The sequence below is a fragment of the Capra hircus genome, chromosome 8 (genome assembly GCF_001704415.2).
Source record: "Capra hircus breed San Clemente chromosome 8, ASM170441v1, whole genome shotgun sequence".
NCBI lineage: Eukaryota > Metazoa > Chordata > Mammalia > Artiodactyla > Bovidae > Capra > Capra hircus.
The window spans coordinates 52,096,811-52,114,738 of record NC_030815.1 but is presented as its reverse complement, the minus strand read 5'-3'; the positions used below and the strand labels follow the sequence as shown (position 1 = coordinate 52,114,738).

The 17,928-nt window shown below is 38.4% G+C and overlaps 1 protein-coding gene across 3 annotated transcripts in view; it reads right to left on the bottom strand.

The window, feature by feature from the left end:
- The window catches only part of PCSK5 (proprotein convertase subtilisin/kexin type 5), a 505,527-nt gene that overhangs the window by 144,415 nt on the left and 343,184 nt on the right, over window positions 1-17,928 (bottom strand). For 2 of the 3 annotated variants that reach the window (XM_013965990.2, XM_005683788.3), the window contains exons 17-20: window positions 13,535-13,619; window positions 9,292-9,389; window positions 8,578-8,707; window positions 8,048-8,163 (exon numbers count right to left, since the gene is read on the bottom strand). In XM_013965990.2, coding sequence (XP_013821444.2) covers window positions 8,048-8,163; window positions 8,578-8,707; window positions 9,292-9,389; window positions 13,535-13,619 — 429 coding nt within the window. Of the gene's footprint in view, window positions 1-1,958; window positions 4,578-8,047; window positions 8,164-8,577; window positions 8,708-9,291; window positions 9,390-13,534; window positions 13,620-17,928 lie in introns of those variants that run through there. The other variant, XM_005683789.3, reaches the window with a different exon arrangement.

Genomic DNA, 17,928 nt, shown 5'->3' with positions numbered 1-17,928 from the left:
AGCTTGGGACAGGTGAGGTCGAACTGCAGCTGCCCTTTGTGTTCCCCTCCCATTTTGTATTAGAAAATTGCCTCCAGTTTTCTCTGATTGTCAAATTGCTGTCTGTCACTGCCCCTTGTGTGAAGCTGAATGATCATATGAAAGCAGTTAAGAATGCATGCCCACTTACATTTAAGCTGCATGATCTTTGGGGGATGTTAAATACTTACATACTCAGATGTGCCTATAGTGTTGATCACTTGATGGAGAAATTTTAACTTAGCAGTTACTACAACCGTTACTTTCCCTTCTCTGGGAAGCACTCAGTTTGCAAATTCCTCAAAATGAAGAGTAGATTGCTGTGTGGAAATGAGGAGTCTGATAGAAGAGATGAGTAGCATGATGATGGAGCTCTAATATTGGCTGAAAGATGAGAGAGTGCTGATCAGTCCAGGGATGGATATTAATGAATACCAAGGTCTCCCATGGGTATGGAAATTGAAAAGAATGGGCATACTATCCATCATATGGAAAATGTAAAAATGTCGATTCTTCTTGACTGATCCATCACATCTTGAATTACTGTTCTTTGTAGCAATGGGGTAATTAGTTAAAACCATTAGAACAATCGACTTGCTTCCCTGAACAACTCTTGGGCAGCAGATTTGCTGGTGATGCTCCTCCTGCTTTAGTTCCATCTGCTTAGTTAGGCCTCTGCCATCCTCCAAGATCCAATACCAGTCTAAACTGCTCTAAGAAACACCTGACTAATCCAATTCAAAGGGATTTCTACCTGTCTGAACTTCACTTACTCATCTGAGATTTAGAAGTCACTCCTTAGGATTAATGGTCTTACTGTTGAATTTTATTTTTATTATTCTAAGTCTGGTTTTGCAATCCCAATGAATTTATTTCAAGTCCATATGCCTCAGCTTTCTCATTTGTAAACAGAGGATACTACTTGTATTTCTGTTCTAGAATTTTTGTGAGACTTAAAAGAGTATATTAATTGGGTTGGCCAAAAAGCTTTTTCAGGTTTTTCTGTACCATCTTAGGGGAAACTTGAATGAACTTTTTGGCCAACCCAATATATCTACACACACACACACACACACACACACTCTGTATTCCCATATTGTACAGCACATTGTAAATGGTCAATAAAATTAGTTTCTCCCCATCTCCGTAATGGGACTTCATGGCAACAGAAGCTCTTTCTTATACCTTTTTGTATCCCCAAAGCTTTAAACCTAATCAGAGCTCAATATGTGTGTCACTTCTGTTGATTTCTCATTTCTTTTTGCAAAAGGCAGGGCATTGAACCTTCAGGGCTAGTGACCATCACAAGCTGGGTTCACAAAGGTCTATGGTCCACGGTTGTTTATTTGCTAACTGTACAGTTCTACCCTGTAGCAAGTACTAGAGACTAGTCTTAGACAGAGTCATCTTCTAGGCATCTAGGGATACAGCCACAGGGATGTGCTACAGCCAGGGATAATGATGCACAGGATATCAGCCAACTGAATAAGGCCATCTTCTATAACGTCTTTCACACTCCCCACCTCTTTGTGCCCAGCACCATGGTCCCCACCCTTTCATACACCCACAGGTAGGCGTGCAGTAGTCCATGCCCTGGGGGAAGCCAGGGAGAGAGCAGGTCCAGATGGCTCTTTCACTGGACATTGCACCTGTACAATGCAGTAGCAACTGCACCAAGCTTTTGTAGATTTTTTCACAACCTGCTTACTAAAAATGGGATTTAACAGTCATTCATGACCAAACCTAAATTGTTCCTTTCTTCTATTGATGTTACATTCTCCTTTTTTCAGTTCCCATCTCTGTTCACCCTTTCTTCCCAATCTTATTTGTATGCTCCATTCACCACCCTTTCTTCCATATTCAGCTTCTGTATGGAAACAGAAGTTTCTCATGACCTCACCCTTTCAGAGATGTTTGCACATGGTTATGAACAGATCAAATAAACAGGAACTTAGGTTAATTTAATAGAAAAAATAAAATATGGAATAACATTGATTTTGGCCAGTATCAATTACAACCATTCTACTATATTTTACAAAAAAACAACTGAACATTTTACACATGTACAGTATTTTTCAGTAAAAGTGAATTTGGATTTAACAATGGATCACTAATGAAAAGACGAAAGAAAACAGAAAATAGGACTTCTGGCTCTAGGTTAGAGTATTTGTTAAGTCTCCAAACTTTGTACTATCCATTACATATATCTCATTATGAATATATATATTTATACATAATATATAACATTAACTTAAACTTTGAAAGCATTATGTTCTAGTTAATAATATTCTGTAGATAAACGAGGCAGTAACCACTAGTAGTTAAACCAGTATTTCCACAATGTGTGCCTGCATGGTCAGTGAGAAATGGAACACGTGTTGGTGGACCCCAATGGTTTTGACTGTCAGATTGATGGTTATTTCTCTAAGAACACAGACATCATTTTTATTTTTCCCTTCATAGTAACTTTGTGCCTCAAATATTATGGGTGGGTTCAGTTAAATGGATTCTTCTGCAGGCAGATCTGGTTTCACCATCTACTTGACAGGCTCTCATTTACTTTTGTCCACTTAAGAGACTACGACTTTAAATGTAAGACTCTACATGCCAGACCCAGCACTAACTTGCTTTCTTTAGGTCAGAAGGGCCTGCAGTGTTATGAAGAGGAAAAATTACTCAACAAAATCAGTTGATCCCCTAGTTATATATGAATCATTACATGACTTAGGATCACTGCAGTGCTATTAAAAGGGTCATTAGACTTTGTACTCATTATTTACCTTGGGTTAAATGTTAACTTTGATGTCTTGGAATACAAAATTTCAAGTTAGGCCTTTTTACTAGCTTGCTTCTTGGATGGGGACCTTAGTTAGCATCCATTTCCCAGGATAACCTATATTGATATCATTCCTCCTCTCATCTTGGAAGTGAGGCTCTCCAAAGCCTAAAGCCTACAAGATGGCTGGTCACTCTGAAAGCAAATGAGGTCACCAATGGAGCTTTGACATGAAACATGAAGAAACTTGATATTAGTCTCTGCTCTCCTAAAGAAACTCAAGAGTTATAAAAAGATCTATCAAGCTTCCTCATTTCTGACCACTGATCCAAAGAGTATTCACATAAGTCAGTCTGCTAGATTCCAGGATGTGTTTGGGGACTCATAGAAAACCAGTGAGTATATTTCCAGGAAAACAGATGGTCTCATTGACATTCAGTGGACAGGTGTATCAGCATGGTTATAGAGCGACAGAGGAGTGGGGAAAGAACAGAACCAGGAGGGTACAATCATGCTGCCCATATTCCATTTCCAGTTTTATTTTCTTAAAATGATAAGATGAAAAAACACTTCTAATAAGCACCATTGAAAAATGTTACCCCGCCAACTTGGGCACAGGCTTAAATATTATTTAAATAAATTCCATTTCTTAAAAAATACAGGACCTTTTAGAAACTTTTGACTCTAGGAAGAAATTTCCTTCATCATATCCAAAACACTTTCCCCTACAATACATGGAATTTCTGATGGCCTTAAAAAAATGCTATGGGGTAATGGCTGAATAGCACCAAGAGCATGTGCAGGGTTTACGAGTGAACACTCTGGATTTGGGGGGAGCTGGATCAGTCTCAGCTATTCTGTGAATCTTTGCATTCTGTCCATCACCAGTTTGACTATGCAGAGCAATCCCATTTGACCAGCTGTATGTAAAATAACCGAATCTACCATGGAAAAGCCAGTAGCAGCAAGTCTATCTGATGAAACCAGTGGAGCAGACTTATCAAGTGGGCATAATGCCAAAACCAGCACATAATGCATGAAGTAAATTATGTGTGGAAAGTATCAATGGCCAGCTGTGAAAAACCAAGACAAATGACACTGAACACAACTCTGTGGGATGTTCTTAATGCCCTTAGGTCCAGTTTTCTGCCATTTCCCCCAACAGTGGACTCAAGCATGAAAAATGATGAATGCAAGAGCTTTCTGTTTCATTTTGATCTACGTCTGCTCTTGTGATGTTTTTGAAAGGGATTTTTAGGCGTCTCAAAGGGAGAAGCAAGCAAGTAAATGCAAAAGGAAAAAAAAAAAGAAAAACAAAAAACAAAATGGACCTTCAAAAACAGGGCAGGAAATCAAATCATTACTTTAACGTCAAATTTTGGCATCAGATGCTTTGGTCATACAATACTGTCTCTGTGGTTCTGGCTGTTTAGCACTAAACACCCAGTTATAAAAGGTAGGCTTGTTGTAGGTTTATTTCTTTTTCCATTTAAGTTCTGACAAAACAGTTCACCATCTCCCTGCACAAATTGGAGCAAGAGAGAAAAAGAGAGCAAGAAAGAGAGAGGTGGCTTGCTTTTTTTTTTTTTTTGCTTGTTTTTTTCTTTTTAATAATAATATGGAGTAATCTATAAGTCTACAGGAACAAAGAAATCTAGGATGGCAGCTCAGCCTTGGAATGTACATGTTTTGCAGCACAGTTGTTGAAGAACCTTCCGTTGGCACAGATTGTTCTTTTTCACTAGCATACAGAAGCCTCCTTCCGCCCAGGACTCTTCCGTTGCTTTTCCAGGAATTCAGCAAGAGACAGGGGAAGTTGAGGACGAGAGCAGCATGATGGACACACATGGAAGAAGGTTGTGATTGGCCAGAGAGGCAGATTGGGGGGATTGGAAGGGATCATTCAGGAGCAGTCAACAGGAGGAAAATTTGGTCCACCCAGAGTGATTTCAGTCAACAGCATTGTTTTTCAAGAAGCATTGTTTTGCAGTCCAGCGGTAAATGTGATTGGTATCCATTTATGAAAAGAAAAAAAGATTATAAAAAGAATAAATTAGAAATCAATAATAATACAAGCGAGGATTCTTCTTTCTGGAATTACCTACAGAAGAGCATATACAGTCATTTATACTATATTTCATTGAGTCTAAGACACTGGATTTCAGATACACCACTTTTTTAAGTACTGCCAAGAAAAATTCTTATTAAATGGTGACACAATAACCTTTTGTCAATTAGCATATTTGTTTTATGCTTATTAAAGTATTTGCATAACATGCTGTTTTTCTTTCTGGGCTTAAGTAATAACCCTTCCTTTGAATATTGAGACATAGTTAATGTTTTGAAGTGCAATTAAATGCCACATAAGTAGGAGTGATCATGTGCCTCAGTTGACTAGATAGGTCTGTGACTGACTGTCACAGGCGATGACAGCTACATCACATCAACCTGTGGATCAAAGCAGTTGTAAGCTGCCACGAATTATATAAGATGCATCTGATTCCAGAGCTATTAAAATATAATAAAAAAGTGTGTCTTAGAATCACTGAAATATGACAGTTGAAAGAAAATAATAACACATCCCTAACAGCACATGGTGATTGCCATGTGATTTGAAAAGCCTAGTGAGCCGTCCATGATCTCATTCTTTAACCTACCTGAAAAGGGACTCATCACAAATCATGGTTCTTCGTTTTCCACTTTTGCCCACAATCCTGACACTCCAGTTTTACCAAAGTGCCACTGGCATAAATGATCCCGTGCTTACCATGGTTTAGGGAAAGCAGTTAAAGATCATAAACCTTGAAATGCCTGTTACCAAGTACAAGGTGAACCTTTCAAGTCATAGTGCATCTTTTGGGTCAATGGCTTAAAAATCTTGCTTGGTTTTTCAGTTACTAACTAAGAAAAATTCTGATCATATTCAGATAGAGGGGGATCAGCTTTTAACGTGAGGGTAAGGATCACTGGCTGATAACTAGAAAGTAATACTTACATGGTATCTGGGGTGCTATCACTCCCAGTCTTCTTACCTGAGTGTTGTGTGGTGAGAATTAGCCCTGGCCATGAAAGGCTGAATGCAGAGCCTGAGCAGGTCTGCCTCCCCCTGCCAGGTCAATCAGACATTAGAAGAGCTATGAAGATGCAAAGTCACTTAGACGCTCTGTGGATATGAGAGCATAAATGATTTCCCTATTGGTGCCATCACATGCTCAGATATCTTTGTTGTTTGAGATTCCTAATGGGAAGTTATCAGATAACCATATGAGGGCAGCAGTATTATCCTTTTTATTTTTATAGATGAGGGCAGTGAGGCCCCCAAAAAACTCATAACCTGTCCAAGGTCTGGAGTCTAGATAAGAATGATGCATTCTGACTTCTGAATCTACATTCTCCCAGCCATAGCACTCTTCTGCCTCTTGTGAAATTTCCAGAAGAGGAACCATTCAAAGGAACACAAAGATTAAACCCAGGGAAATGATTTTATCAGGGAAAACTGTTCCAAATGCATCGTTTTTTATTTTCCTATTTCCCTAACAGTCCAAGATGTTTAGAACAATGATGGTTCAAACATTTTATTTCTACATTGTTGAGATGCACATGTACATAAAGTCTGGGCACAAATTTAAGAGTCCTCTCTGCACGAATTATATCTAGAGTCAAAGCTTGTAAAATATTGGGGCTGGAATAATTTAAACTCATTCATTTCATGGATAGGGAAATGGCGGAAGCTAGAAAATGAGAGAACTTGGCATTTGCCAAATTATCAGAGGGAATGGCTGCACATTAAAAACACTTCAGAAGCTTCTAAAGCTATCAGTGCTTTACCCCAAGACCAATTTAAATGAATCTTGGGGGAAGGTGTGGGGTCCTGGACTTTTGCTTGAGAACTACTGGTGCAATGAAAAGAAAAATAGACCAATATTAGCATTAGAACCGATCTGTAATTGTTTTATCATTAGATAAATGCCTATCTATCATAGCTTAATCGGAGAAGGCAATGGCACCCCACTCCAGTACTCTTGCCTGGAAAATCCCATGGACGGAGGAGCCTGGTGGGCTGCAGTCCATGGGGTTGCAAAGAGTCAGACATGACTGAGCGACTTCCCTTTCACTTTTCACTTTCATGCATTGGAGAAGGACATGGCAACCCACTCCAGTGTTCTTGCCTGGAGAATCCCAGGGATGGGGGAGCCTGGTGGGCTGCCATCTCTGAGGTTGCACAGAGTCAGACACGACTGAAGCGACTTAGCAGCAGCAGCAGCAGCATGGCTTAATAAAAGATTCAGATGCCTTTTGATTGTTATTTACATATCACAATTACAAACAATCCAAATGAGAGGAGAGTGGCAGTAAACTGTGGCATATCCACAAGACAGACTGTTCAGCTGTTATTAAAAGTGAAGTTTCTGAAGATTTTGTAAAAACATAGCATAGCATTTATCTAATGCTTAGAGCAGAAAGCAAGGTACAAAACTCTATGTGGTATTTTAAAAATCTAGCAAAAAGTACATATGATGGAAGACTGGAAAACAATACAATATGTAGCCTTTTCTAGTTAGTGTTTGTATGATTCCAACTATATGCCACTCTGGAAAAGTCAAATCTATGATGACAGTGAAAAAAAATTAGTGGTTTCCAGGGGGAGGGAAGAAGGAAGGGATAGGCAGAGCATGGAGGATTTTCAGGGTAGTGAAGGGTGATCTGCATGATGGATACTTGTGGTGGTGTGGTACTGTGGTGGATACGGTGGTGGATACTTGTCTTTATACATTTGTCCAAACTCAGAACACCAAAAGTGGACTCTAATGTAAACTGTAGATTTTGGTGACAACAATTTGTCACTGTTGGTTCATCAACTGTAACAAACATATCATTCTGGTGAGGGATACTGATAGTGAGTATATGTGTATGTGTGGTCAGTGTGGTCAGAGGATATATGGGAATTCTCTTTACTTTCTGCTGAATTTTGTTCTGAACCCAAAGCTCTAAAGTTTTCAAGAACAAGGTCTACTAATTAAGAAAAATTAACTAGTGCCATCTTCGTAAATGGATGCTTTAGTTCTTTTTGCAGTTAAAACAACCAGAAAACTAAACCCGTTGAGGGTATAAGTTCAAGGAACACCAACAAGACATCAGCATGTCTTACCTGAGACATGCTTGATAGTTAATATTTTCAAGTGGAAATATATATTAGACCTTAACATGGAAGGATCACATGGATCTCAGATCAAAATAAGCAGTTGTACTCACCGTCCTTGCAGATGGCCCCCATCTGACACATTCCTAAGTCTAAGAGATACCCACTGGGACAGCTCGTACAGTTCTTGATCCCTGGACCATTGCACGTCAAACAGCTGGCGTCACATCTATGGGGAGAATGTACAATGTATCATCCTTTCACACATCAGGCACAGGAAAAGATGTGTTTACTATCAATCTCTTAACATCTTAAATTTAATTCTCCCTTTGAAGATGCCACAAAAATATTTTGTTAAATGAATTGCTTTAATTGACAACATTAAAGAAAACCTAGCAGGTAGACTGATTTTAAAGAGGAGAGAGCATGCACTTGAAACAGAAATATAACTTTAGAGGTTTTAAAGTGCTCCTGAGGCACACACACAAAAATCAGCTGGGTTTAAAGCTGCAGAGTGTAAGTGTAAATGTTTGTACCTTATTTTTCATTAATAATTATACGTTTCATATTGTTTATGAAGTCAGTGAAATAAGGAATCCAGTTGCCAAACACTGGAGCTTAAAGGGGGGGGGGATCCACTTACTTTTTGCAGGATTTGTATCCATTTTCTAAAGAGTGGTCAAAGTAGTAGCTGATACTACAGCTCTGCACGCATCTCCGCTCCTCCATGAAGTAGCCCCCTGTGCAGTTAATACACCCGTCAGCGCCGGCTCCTTAAAAGCAAGACAAATGCAGGAAACAGAAACAAAGCCTCAGAAAAGGTTGCACAGCGGGCTGCTTTTTGCATAATTGGTGAAAATGGCATTAATAGGTTGCAGTTTTGAGAAATGTAACATTTGTACTTTTCCTTATGTTCTCTGGGGGGAAAAGGCTTCAGTTTTAGATTGAACCCATTTGCCAAAAAAACATCAAACCTCTTTTGAAGGCAAAGGAGGTACAGTTTCAGTTATGCAGGATGAATAAGTTCTGGAAATCTAACGTACGCCATGGTAACTATAGTTAATACTGTATTGTATACTCAAAACTCAACTAAGAGAGTTGATCTTAAGTGTTCTCACCACACACAAATTATGTGAGGTGATGAATATGTTAATTACCTTGTATTATATATATCAAAACATCACACATACATCTTAAAGTATATAATGTTTGTCAGTTATGCCTCAGTAAAGCTAGAAAAGTAAGTCTAATTAAAAAAGATTACCAAGAGGGTGTGCATGACTGATGGATAAAGACAGACAAATGAAAGCCAAACCAGAGCTAGAGGAATAAATAAGAGGAGTTGGGGGGGAGGTACCAGCACAGGTGGCGCAGAAGCGGTGGCAGGGCTGACAGTCTTGGCCGTTGAAGTACCATCCGTCCTCACAGGTGACGGCACACCGGGACCCCTGCAGGCTGGAAACACAGACGGCTGTGGTCAGGCAAAGAGGTCATGACTCCCCAAGGCCGTATGCAAAACATATAGTTTCCCCCAGAGGTCAGTGGACTTGGGAGAACTTCCAAGCAGGAGAAATAGCCCCTGTACCCTCTTTTTTTCTCCTCCCGATACCTAGAATGCTTCTCTGTGCCTGTAATAAGTCTGTAGCCTATACATGTGCTGCAAGTTTAGAGGACATTCCTCTTAATTATTAGGCTGGCTGACACATTTTTTCTTCACTCAACATTTTACAACCTGGAGGTTTTTACAAGTATTTTATGGACCAAAACAATCACCTTACCTAACAATATGCCTATCAATCCCAGACCTCCTAGACCTACTCCACAATAAACTTAAATGTTGTCCTGTAACTGTATATGTTGTAGGAGTACATGGCAAAATGAATTACACCTGAATAGAAGGGTACAACTATCCTGCCCAACCCTCAGCTCAAACTCCCAGGAATAGCCTTTTTAAAATTGTAAGTGCTTCTGATTTTAGTTCTTGGACCAAAACAAGAGAATCCTAACATACTTTTGCTTCTATGGCTTCATTTATTAATTTTAAACTCTAATGAAATATTTGGCAAAATTATTTATTTATATTGCTGCTTCACCAAACATCTCAACTTTTCTTAGTTACATTATTATTTAGTATTTTTGGTTATCTGTGCTATGTTTTCTCTAAATAGCACTCTTAGGCATTACCTAATATGTTGCTAGAATGTTGAATGAGGAATGTGTATTTTTTTTCTTCTAATTTTTAATCACCTTTAAGGTTTTTTATAGCCTACAGATTGATTCTTAAAAACAAATGTCTAAAATTTATAGCATTTAATATACAAACATTACTCATGGAATAACTCAGTAGTGAGACTGTTACCATAATCCCATGTCACCCAGTAGACAGTTCTAGAAAATGGGTATCTAAGCAACAGGGTCAAATGCTTTCTGTGTTCTTATAGAAAATACATTTCTCTACATTGCTGCAATTCACATGTTACTTGACTATGCTTTATATATGGATCATACTATTAAAAACTAACATTTAGTTTTCCCTTTATTTTTTATAATATATGTATATAAATATTTTTATATATTTATTTTTCTCTTTAAAGTATGAAAAATAATCCCAAACAGTCCTGTTCACATTTTAATCCATATCCTTCTAGTATTTTATGCATAGATATTTTTCTGTTTGCTTCAATTCAGTTCAGTTCAGTCGCTCAGTCGTGTCCCACTCTTTGCGGCCCCATGAATCGCAGCATGCCAGGCCTCCCTGTCCATCACCAACTCCCGGAGTCCACTCAGATGCACATTCACCAAGTCAGTGATGCCATCCAGCCATCTCATCCTCAGTTGTCCCCTTCTCCTCCTGCCCCCAATCGCTCCCAGCATCAAAGTCTTCTCCAATGAGTCAACTCTTTGCATGAGGTGGCCAAAGGATTGGAGTTTCAGCTTTAGCATCATTCCTTCCAAAGAAATCCTGGGTTGATCTCCTTCAGAATGGACTGGTTGGATCTCCTTGCTGTCCAAGGGACTCTCAAGACTCTTCTCCAACACCACAGTTCAAAAGCATCAATTCTTCAGTGCTCAGCCTTCTTCACAGTCCAACTCTCACATCCATACATGACTACTGGAAAAACCATAGCCTTGACTAGACGGACCTTAGTCGGCAAAGTAATGTCTCTGCTTTTGAATATGCTATCTAGGTTGTTTGCTTAGCCACTATTTAAAAATTTACAGGTATTTTGAGGCACAATGGTCAACCCTAGAAGCCCCTAAGAAAAACACAGGGAGCCTCAAAAAGACAGAAAGTGTATTTCATTCATAGATCTTCTCTTCTGGCCAGAGAGGTGTCATTTAAAAAGCCAATAAAAGAAAATCCCTTTCTTTTTGGTAGAGCTGGAAAAAGGGGACAGTGCATCAAATGACTCCGTTTGTGGGAGGAAACAGAACCACTGATAAACTTATCAAAGGTTTTTTTTTTTTTTTTAAAGCTGCCTTGTTTTTCTAACGAAGGAAATTACTTCCGAGGTTGGTACTTGCTCAGCTGTAGACAGAGGGTGCAGTGTGTGAGGAGGGAGTGTGCTAAGTGGGGCGTGCAGCAGAGCACCTGGGAACCGTGATGCACTCTGCCACTTCCAAACTCCAGGGGTGGCGCGGTAAGCAGACCTGGTACTGGGTTCATGCTGGGGTGAGCCAGCTGAGTTAGATGTGTGCTGTCCCATATGCTCTAGCACCTGTGGGCTCAAGAGCACTTGAAATGTGGCTAGGGTGGCCAGGGCACAGAATTTAACATTTTATTTTTGTTCATTTCACTCTAAATCTTACAAATTGGCACTTGATTCAGTTATCAGGAAACATTTAAATAAGTGCAGAACAACTTGGCTATCTAAAATCTACTTCAACTAAAGTTTTATAAAATCTATATACAGATCAAGTATTTCCCCCCAAATTACTGTGTTAATTGAGATATGCTTTAAGGGTGAAATACACACCAGCTTTTGAAGACTGTGCACTACAAACAAAATATAGAATATCTCACTGATTATCTTTCATATTGTCTTATATTGATTACATGTTGAAATAATATTTTGGATATATTTGGTTAAAGATTTCATTAAAATAAATTTCACCTGTATCTTTTTACTCCTTTTAATGTGGCTACTTACGTATTTAAAATTAATATGTATGGCTCTCATTTCACATTTTTTACTCCATAAAATGTTCTCTAAGCAATATAGAAAATAATCTTGAGCTTTTATTTTTCATGGGCCAATTCAGTGTCAGATATTGGAATAAGTGCTTTATAGATGTTATCACAATTAATCCTTACCATAATCCAGCAATTTTGAGGTTAGTATCACCCTTTTATAGATGAGAAAACTGAAGCTCAGAGGAGTGAACAGACTTGACCAAGATCACACAGCTAACAAATGGCAGAGAAAGATTAAGCCCACATTTATCTTCCCTTTTTAAAAATTATAACAGTCTGCTCCTTCTCCAAAAAGTAGTAGGATGCTGACTAGACTGATAATTATCAAAACTAAAGTCTTGAGATGAAAGGTGCAAAACAAATGGACACTGAATGCATTTATGGGGGAAAAAAAGCCACAAATAATCAATTAATTGAAATAAAAATGACATTCCCCTATTAATTAATGTAAAGGATTGCCTGCCTAGAATGCCTGGACCCTGATTATTTTGCCTTTGATCAAAAGTGGAAATAGAGGTACTAAGTGAAGTTGCTCAGTTGTGTCCGACTCTTTGCAACCTGGTGGACTGTAGCCTATGAGGCTCCTCCATCCAGGGATTCTCCAAGAATACTGGAGTAGGTTGCCTTTTCCTTCTCCAGGGGATCTTCCCAGCCCAGGGATTGAACCCAGGTCTCCTGCGTTGCAGACAGATGCTTTACCCTCTGAGCCATCAGGGAACTCTTAAAAGGGATGGAATGGAGCAGAATTCTAGCTTTATGTAATAAAGCCAGAGTCCAGCCCCTCACTCAGCATGGGATGATCTGACCTTCTCTAAGGATATAAAGAATACCTACTTCACTTGATCTGGGTGTTATTCTCTCAAAGAATCTATCAACTGTCTGACTTTAGTAATGAGCAAGTCTCATCCATTCAAGGATGACATCCCCTGGTATTAAATCTATGTGCAAACCACGGCATAATGGAACCAGCCTGAGGTGCTTAAGATAAGACAATGATTGGCTATATGGAGAGAAATAATAAAGATAAGGGAATAGTTTCGACCATCAAAGGAATGAATCAGGGGGATTAAATATAGTTCATTGATGTTACCTACGCAGTAATCCTTGACTGATACACTGCCGGCCAAAAAGCCCAAAGAAAGCCTCTCAAATGGCCATTTATTTACTTGTAGTTGAGCCATCTTTTCTAAAGAGAATTTTATTTGGCTTATAAACCTTCCGAAGCCAAAGTAGCATCCAAATTTTCACATAAAATGATAGAGATAATGCAAATAGCAATCAAGTGTCTGAATGGGAGTCAAACCAAGGGTGACTTATAAGAGAGGTACCTATTTACTTTTTTTCTTTCAATTTTATTGAGAAGTCTTTGGGCTGTGTTACTTGGTGAAATCTTTAACTCTCTTACCTTAACCCCTCCCTGCATTCTGTACAGTTGTCAGATTCAGTACATGTCTTGCAGTTTTCATTGCACTTCCGGCAAAGATTTTTCTCTGTTAAAAAAAAAAAAAGAACAAGGTTATAAATCAGTTGGTCAGCTGGATTTCATAAAAGCATATGTTCTAATGTTTGCTAATGTATGCTATAGTATACATGGCCTTGAATAGGAGGAAATTGTAGGAAAAGCCCCAGACTCAACATTTCCTATCACTTCTCAGCAAATCAAATACAGGTAGGAATATATAGCATTGGGAAATACCTTAGTAATATCTACCAGTTTGTAGACAAGAAAGCTACAGCCCACTTAATTCTTAAATAGTTTATTGGTTTTTTTCTTCTTCCTATTCTCTTTCCCAAGCAGAGTTTCCTAACTTCCAACAGTGAAAATCTCACTAATGAAGCTGGGGCACATCACTAGTAAGTTCAGAGAGGCAACACTAGCAGCTGAAGCATGGAACGGTAGACCGCATGCTCACAGCTTTAATGACTACTCCGATGAACGACTTTTAAGATTGCCAAGTAAGGGTTGATTATTGCTTGCATTGTTTTATTGTTTTGAAGTTTATAGAAGCTGTGGAATCAATATAAATGTTACTATATTTCAGACAGCACTTACATTTCTGGAGAACAAAAACATATTTGAATGAACAAATACACTGTAAATACTGGCTTTCTTGTTTAATACCAAACACTGAGGTGGGGGGAGGGTTGAGGGGGGATGGCAAGTACGTTACTATCCTGTAGTGGAAAATGGTGATGTTATAGTAAGTAAGGCCTTTTACCTCAGGTGAAATTTTTCTGGAGACTTTGATCCCTTCTCTGAGATGCCAGTGGATCCTAACTTCAGGTATATATAGAACTGAAAGAGGCTTTGTCCATAGGCTTCTGTCTGCTCTTTAAACACTGGTGTTCTTCAGGGTTCCGCAGGGAAGCACTGCTTCATCGGATCCCTCTAAGGACCTCCTAGAGGTCTAGCAGAATTCTGAGCTCCTCGGCATGAAATACAAAGTTCTTTACTGTCTGTGACCTCCCCATCATAGGGTCATCGAGAATGCTGGACATGGCATAGGACCTGAAGCCAGAGGACCTAGAGTGGCATTCTGCTCTTAGCATTTCTAGTGGACAAGTTCACAATCTCTGCTCATTTGTTAACTAAATATTACAACGATGACTACCACTGAGCTGCTCTTGAGGAGTTAATGACCTTATTCAAGGGAACTGTAGATATGTTGGCAGTAATTATTGCTAGTCACATACATATCACTATGCTATATGTAAGTGGACTTATTAAAGGAGGAAATTAAAACAAAAGGCAATTGCCTCGAAGGACAGAAATGCACAGACCACTTGTATCAGTGAGTGAACTGAAAACTGCTCAATCATCTGTGACTGTCTGCAACCCCATGGACTATGCAGTCCATGGAATTCTCTAGGCCAGATACTGGAATGGGTAGCCTTTCCCTTCTTCAGGTGTATCAGTGAAGTAATATTTTAAATAGCCTTCTTTAATTATCTACCTTCCAGGCTCTGGCAAAAGAACTGATTGTCTCAGTGATCATTTTCCTATCAGGTACCACCTAGATTTCTTTTCCAAGGCTCAGTCTTCTTGATAGAATTTTGATTTTTTTTTCCTCAAGGAATACTGTTTCTGTTTGTTTCTGATCCCTTTAAAACCTTTTTAAAGTATAGTTGATTTACAGTGTTTATTACTGCTGTACACATAGTGATTCAATTATACATTTTATACACATTCTTTTTGAAGTTTCTTTTTCCAATGTGGTTTATCATAAGATATTGAATATAGTTCTGTGTGCTATACAGTACGACCTTGTTGTTTATCCATTCTGTGCATAAAAGCTTACATCTGCTAACCTCAAACTCTCAGTCTATCTCTTCTCCAGCCCCTTCCTCCTTGGCAACCACCAGTCTGTTCTCTTTGTCCATGGTTCTGTTTGTTTCATAAATAAGTTATTTATGTCCTATTTAGAATCCACATGTAAGTGTTATAATATGGTATTTATCTTTCTCTTTCTGACTTTTTCACTTAGTATGATAATCTTTAGATGCATTCATGTTGCTACAAATGGCATTATTTCATTTGTTTCTATGGCTGAGAACTGTCCATTGTGTGTGAGTGTGTGTGTGCGTGTGTATACACACCATATCTTCTTTATCCATTCATCTGTCAATGGACATTTAGGTTGTTTCCATGCCTTTGCTGTTGTGAGTAGTGCTATTCACATAGGGGTATATGTATCTTTTTGAATTACACTTTTGTCTGGATATATGCCCAGGAATGGGATTGCTAGATCATATGATAGTTGTATTTTTAGTTTTATAAGGAACCTCTATAATGTTTTCCACAGTGGCTCATCAACTTACATTCCTACCAACAGTGTAGGTGGGTTCTCTTTTCTCCACATCGTCTCCAGCATTGCTTTTGCAGAATTTTTAATGATGGTTATTCTGACCATTGTGAGGTGTACCTCACTGTAGTTTTGAGTTGCATTTCTCTAATAACTAGCCATGTTGAGCATCTTTTCAATGCCTATTGGCTATCTGTATTTCTTCTTTGGAGAAATGTGTATTTAGGTCTTTTGCCTATTTTTCAGTTGGATTTTTTGTTGCTATTGTTGAGTTGTACAAGCTGTTTGTATATTTTGGAAATTAATCCCTTGTTGGTCGGATCATTTGTAGGTATTTTCTCCCATTCTGTAGGTTGCTTTTTCATTTTGTTTATGGTTTCCTTCACTGTGCAAAAGCTTGTAAATTTGATTAGGTCCTGCTTATTTTTGTTTTTATTTCTATTGTCTTGGGAGCCTAAGGAAACAGTGGTATAATTTATATCGGAGAATATTTTGCCTGTGTTCTCTTCTAGGAGCTTTATGGTATTACATCTTATGTTTGAGTATTCAAGCCGTTTTGTGTTTATTTTTATGTATGATGTAATGGTGTATTCTAACTTCATTGGTTTATATGCAGCTGTCCAACTTTCCCAGCACCACTTGCTGAAGAGATTGTTTCATTCCACTGAATATATGTATCTCCTCTGAAGATTAATTAATTGATGATAGGTGTGTGGGTTTATTTCTGGGATCTCTATTCTGTTCTGTTGATCCATATGTCTGTTTTGGTGGCAATATCATGTTTTGATTACTGTAGCTTTGTAGTATTGTCTGAAGTCTGGAGGGTTATACCTCTTGATTTGTTCTTTTCTTCAGGATTGTTTTGGCAATTCTGGGTCTTTTATGGTTTTATATGAATTTTAGGATTGTCTGTTCTAGTTCTGGGCTTCCCTGGTAGCTCAGTTGGTAAAGAATCTGTCTGCAATGCAGGAGACCTAATGTTATGGGTAACCTGATTTGTTGTTCAGTAGCTCAGTCATATCTGACTCTATGTGACCCCATGGACTGCAGCACACCAGGCTTTTCTGTTCTTCACTATCTCCCAGAGTTTACTCAAACTCATGTCCATTGAATCGATGATGCCATCCAACCATCTCATCCTTTGTCACTCCCTTCTCCTTTTGCCCTCAATCTTTCCCAGCATCAGGGTCTTTTCCAATGAGTCAGCTGTTCACATCAGGTGGTCAAAGTATTGGACCTTTTGGTAATTTAGGGATCACATTAAACCTACAGATTGCTTTGGTAAGTATGACCATTTTAACAATATTAATTATTCCAACCCAAGAGCATGAGGTATCTTTCATTTCTTTGAATCATCTTTGGTTTCTTCTATTAATGTTTTATAATTCTCAGCAAATAGGTCTTTCACCTCCTTGGTCAGGTTTAATCCTAAGTCTTTTATTTTGGGGGTGAAATTTTTAAAAGTTTTTTTTCTTTTTTTTACATTCTCTTTCTTATTTCATTTTTGGTATAAAGAAGTGCAACTGATTTCTATATGTTAATCTTATGTCCTGCTACCTTGCTGAATTCATTCATCAGTTCTAGTAGTTTTTGTGTGAAGTCTTCAGGGTTTTATATATGTATAGTATCATCATCTGCATTTTACCTCTTCCTTTCAAATTTGAATGCCTTTTATTTCTTGTGTGATTGCTGTGACTAGGACTTCCTAGTATGTTGACTAGAAAAGGTAAGAGTAGGCATCCTTGTCTTGTACCTGAATTTAGCAGGAAGGCTTTCAGCTTTTTACCATCGAGTATTATATTGGCTATGGGTTTGTCATTAAGTAGCTTTTATTATGTTGAGATATGTTCTCTCTGTACCCACTTTGGTAAGGGTTTTTATCATGAATGGATGTTGAATTTTGTGAGATGCTTTTTCTGCATCTATTCAGATGATCGTGTGTTTTTTGTCTTTTGTTTATTTGGTATATTACACATTGATTTGCATATGTGGAACC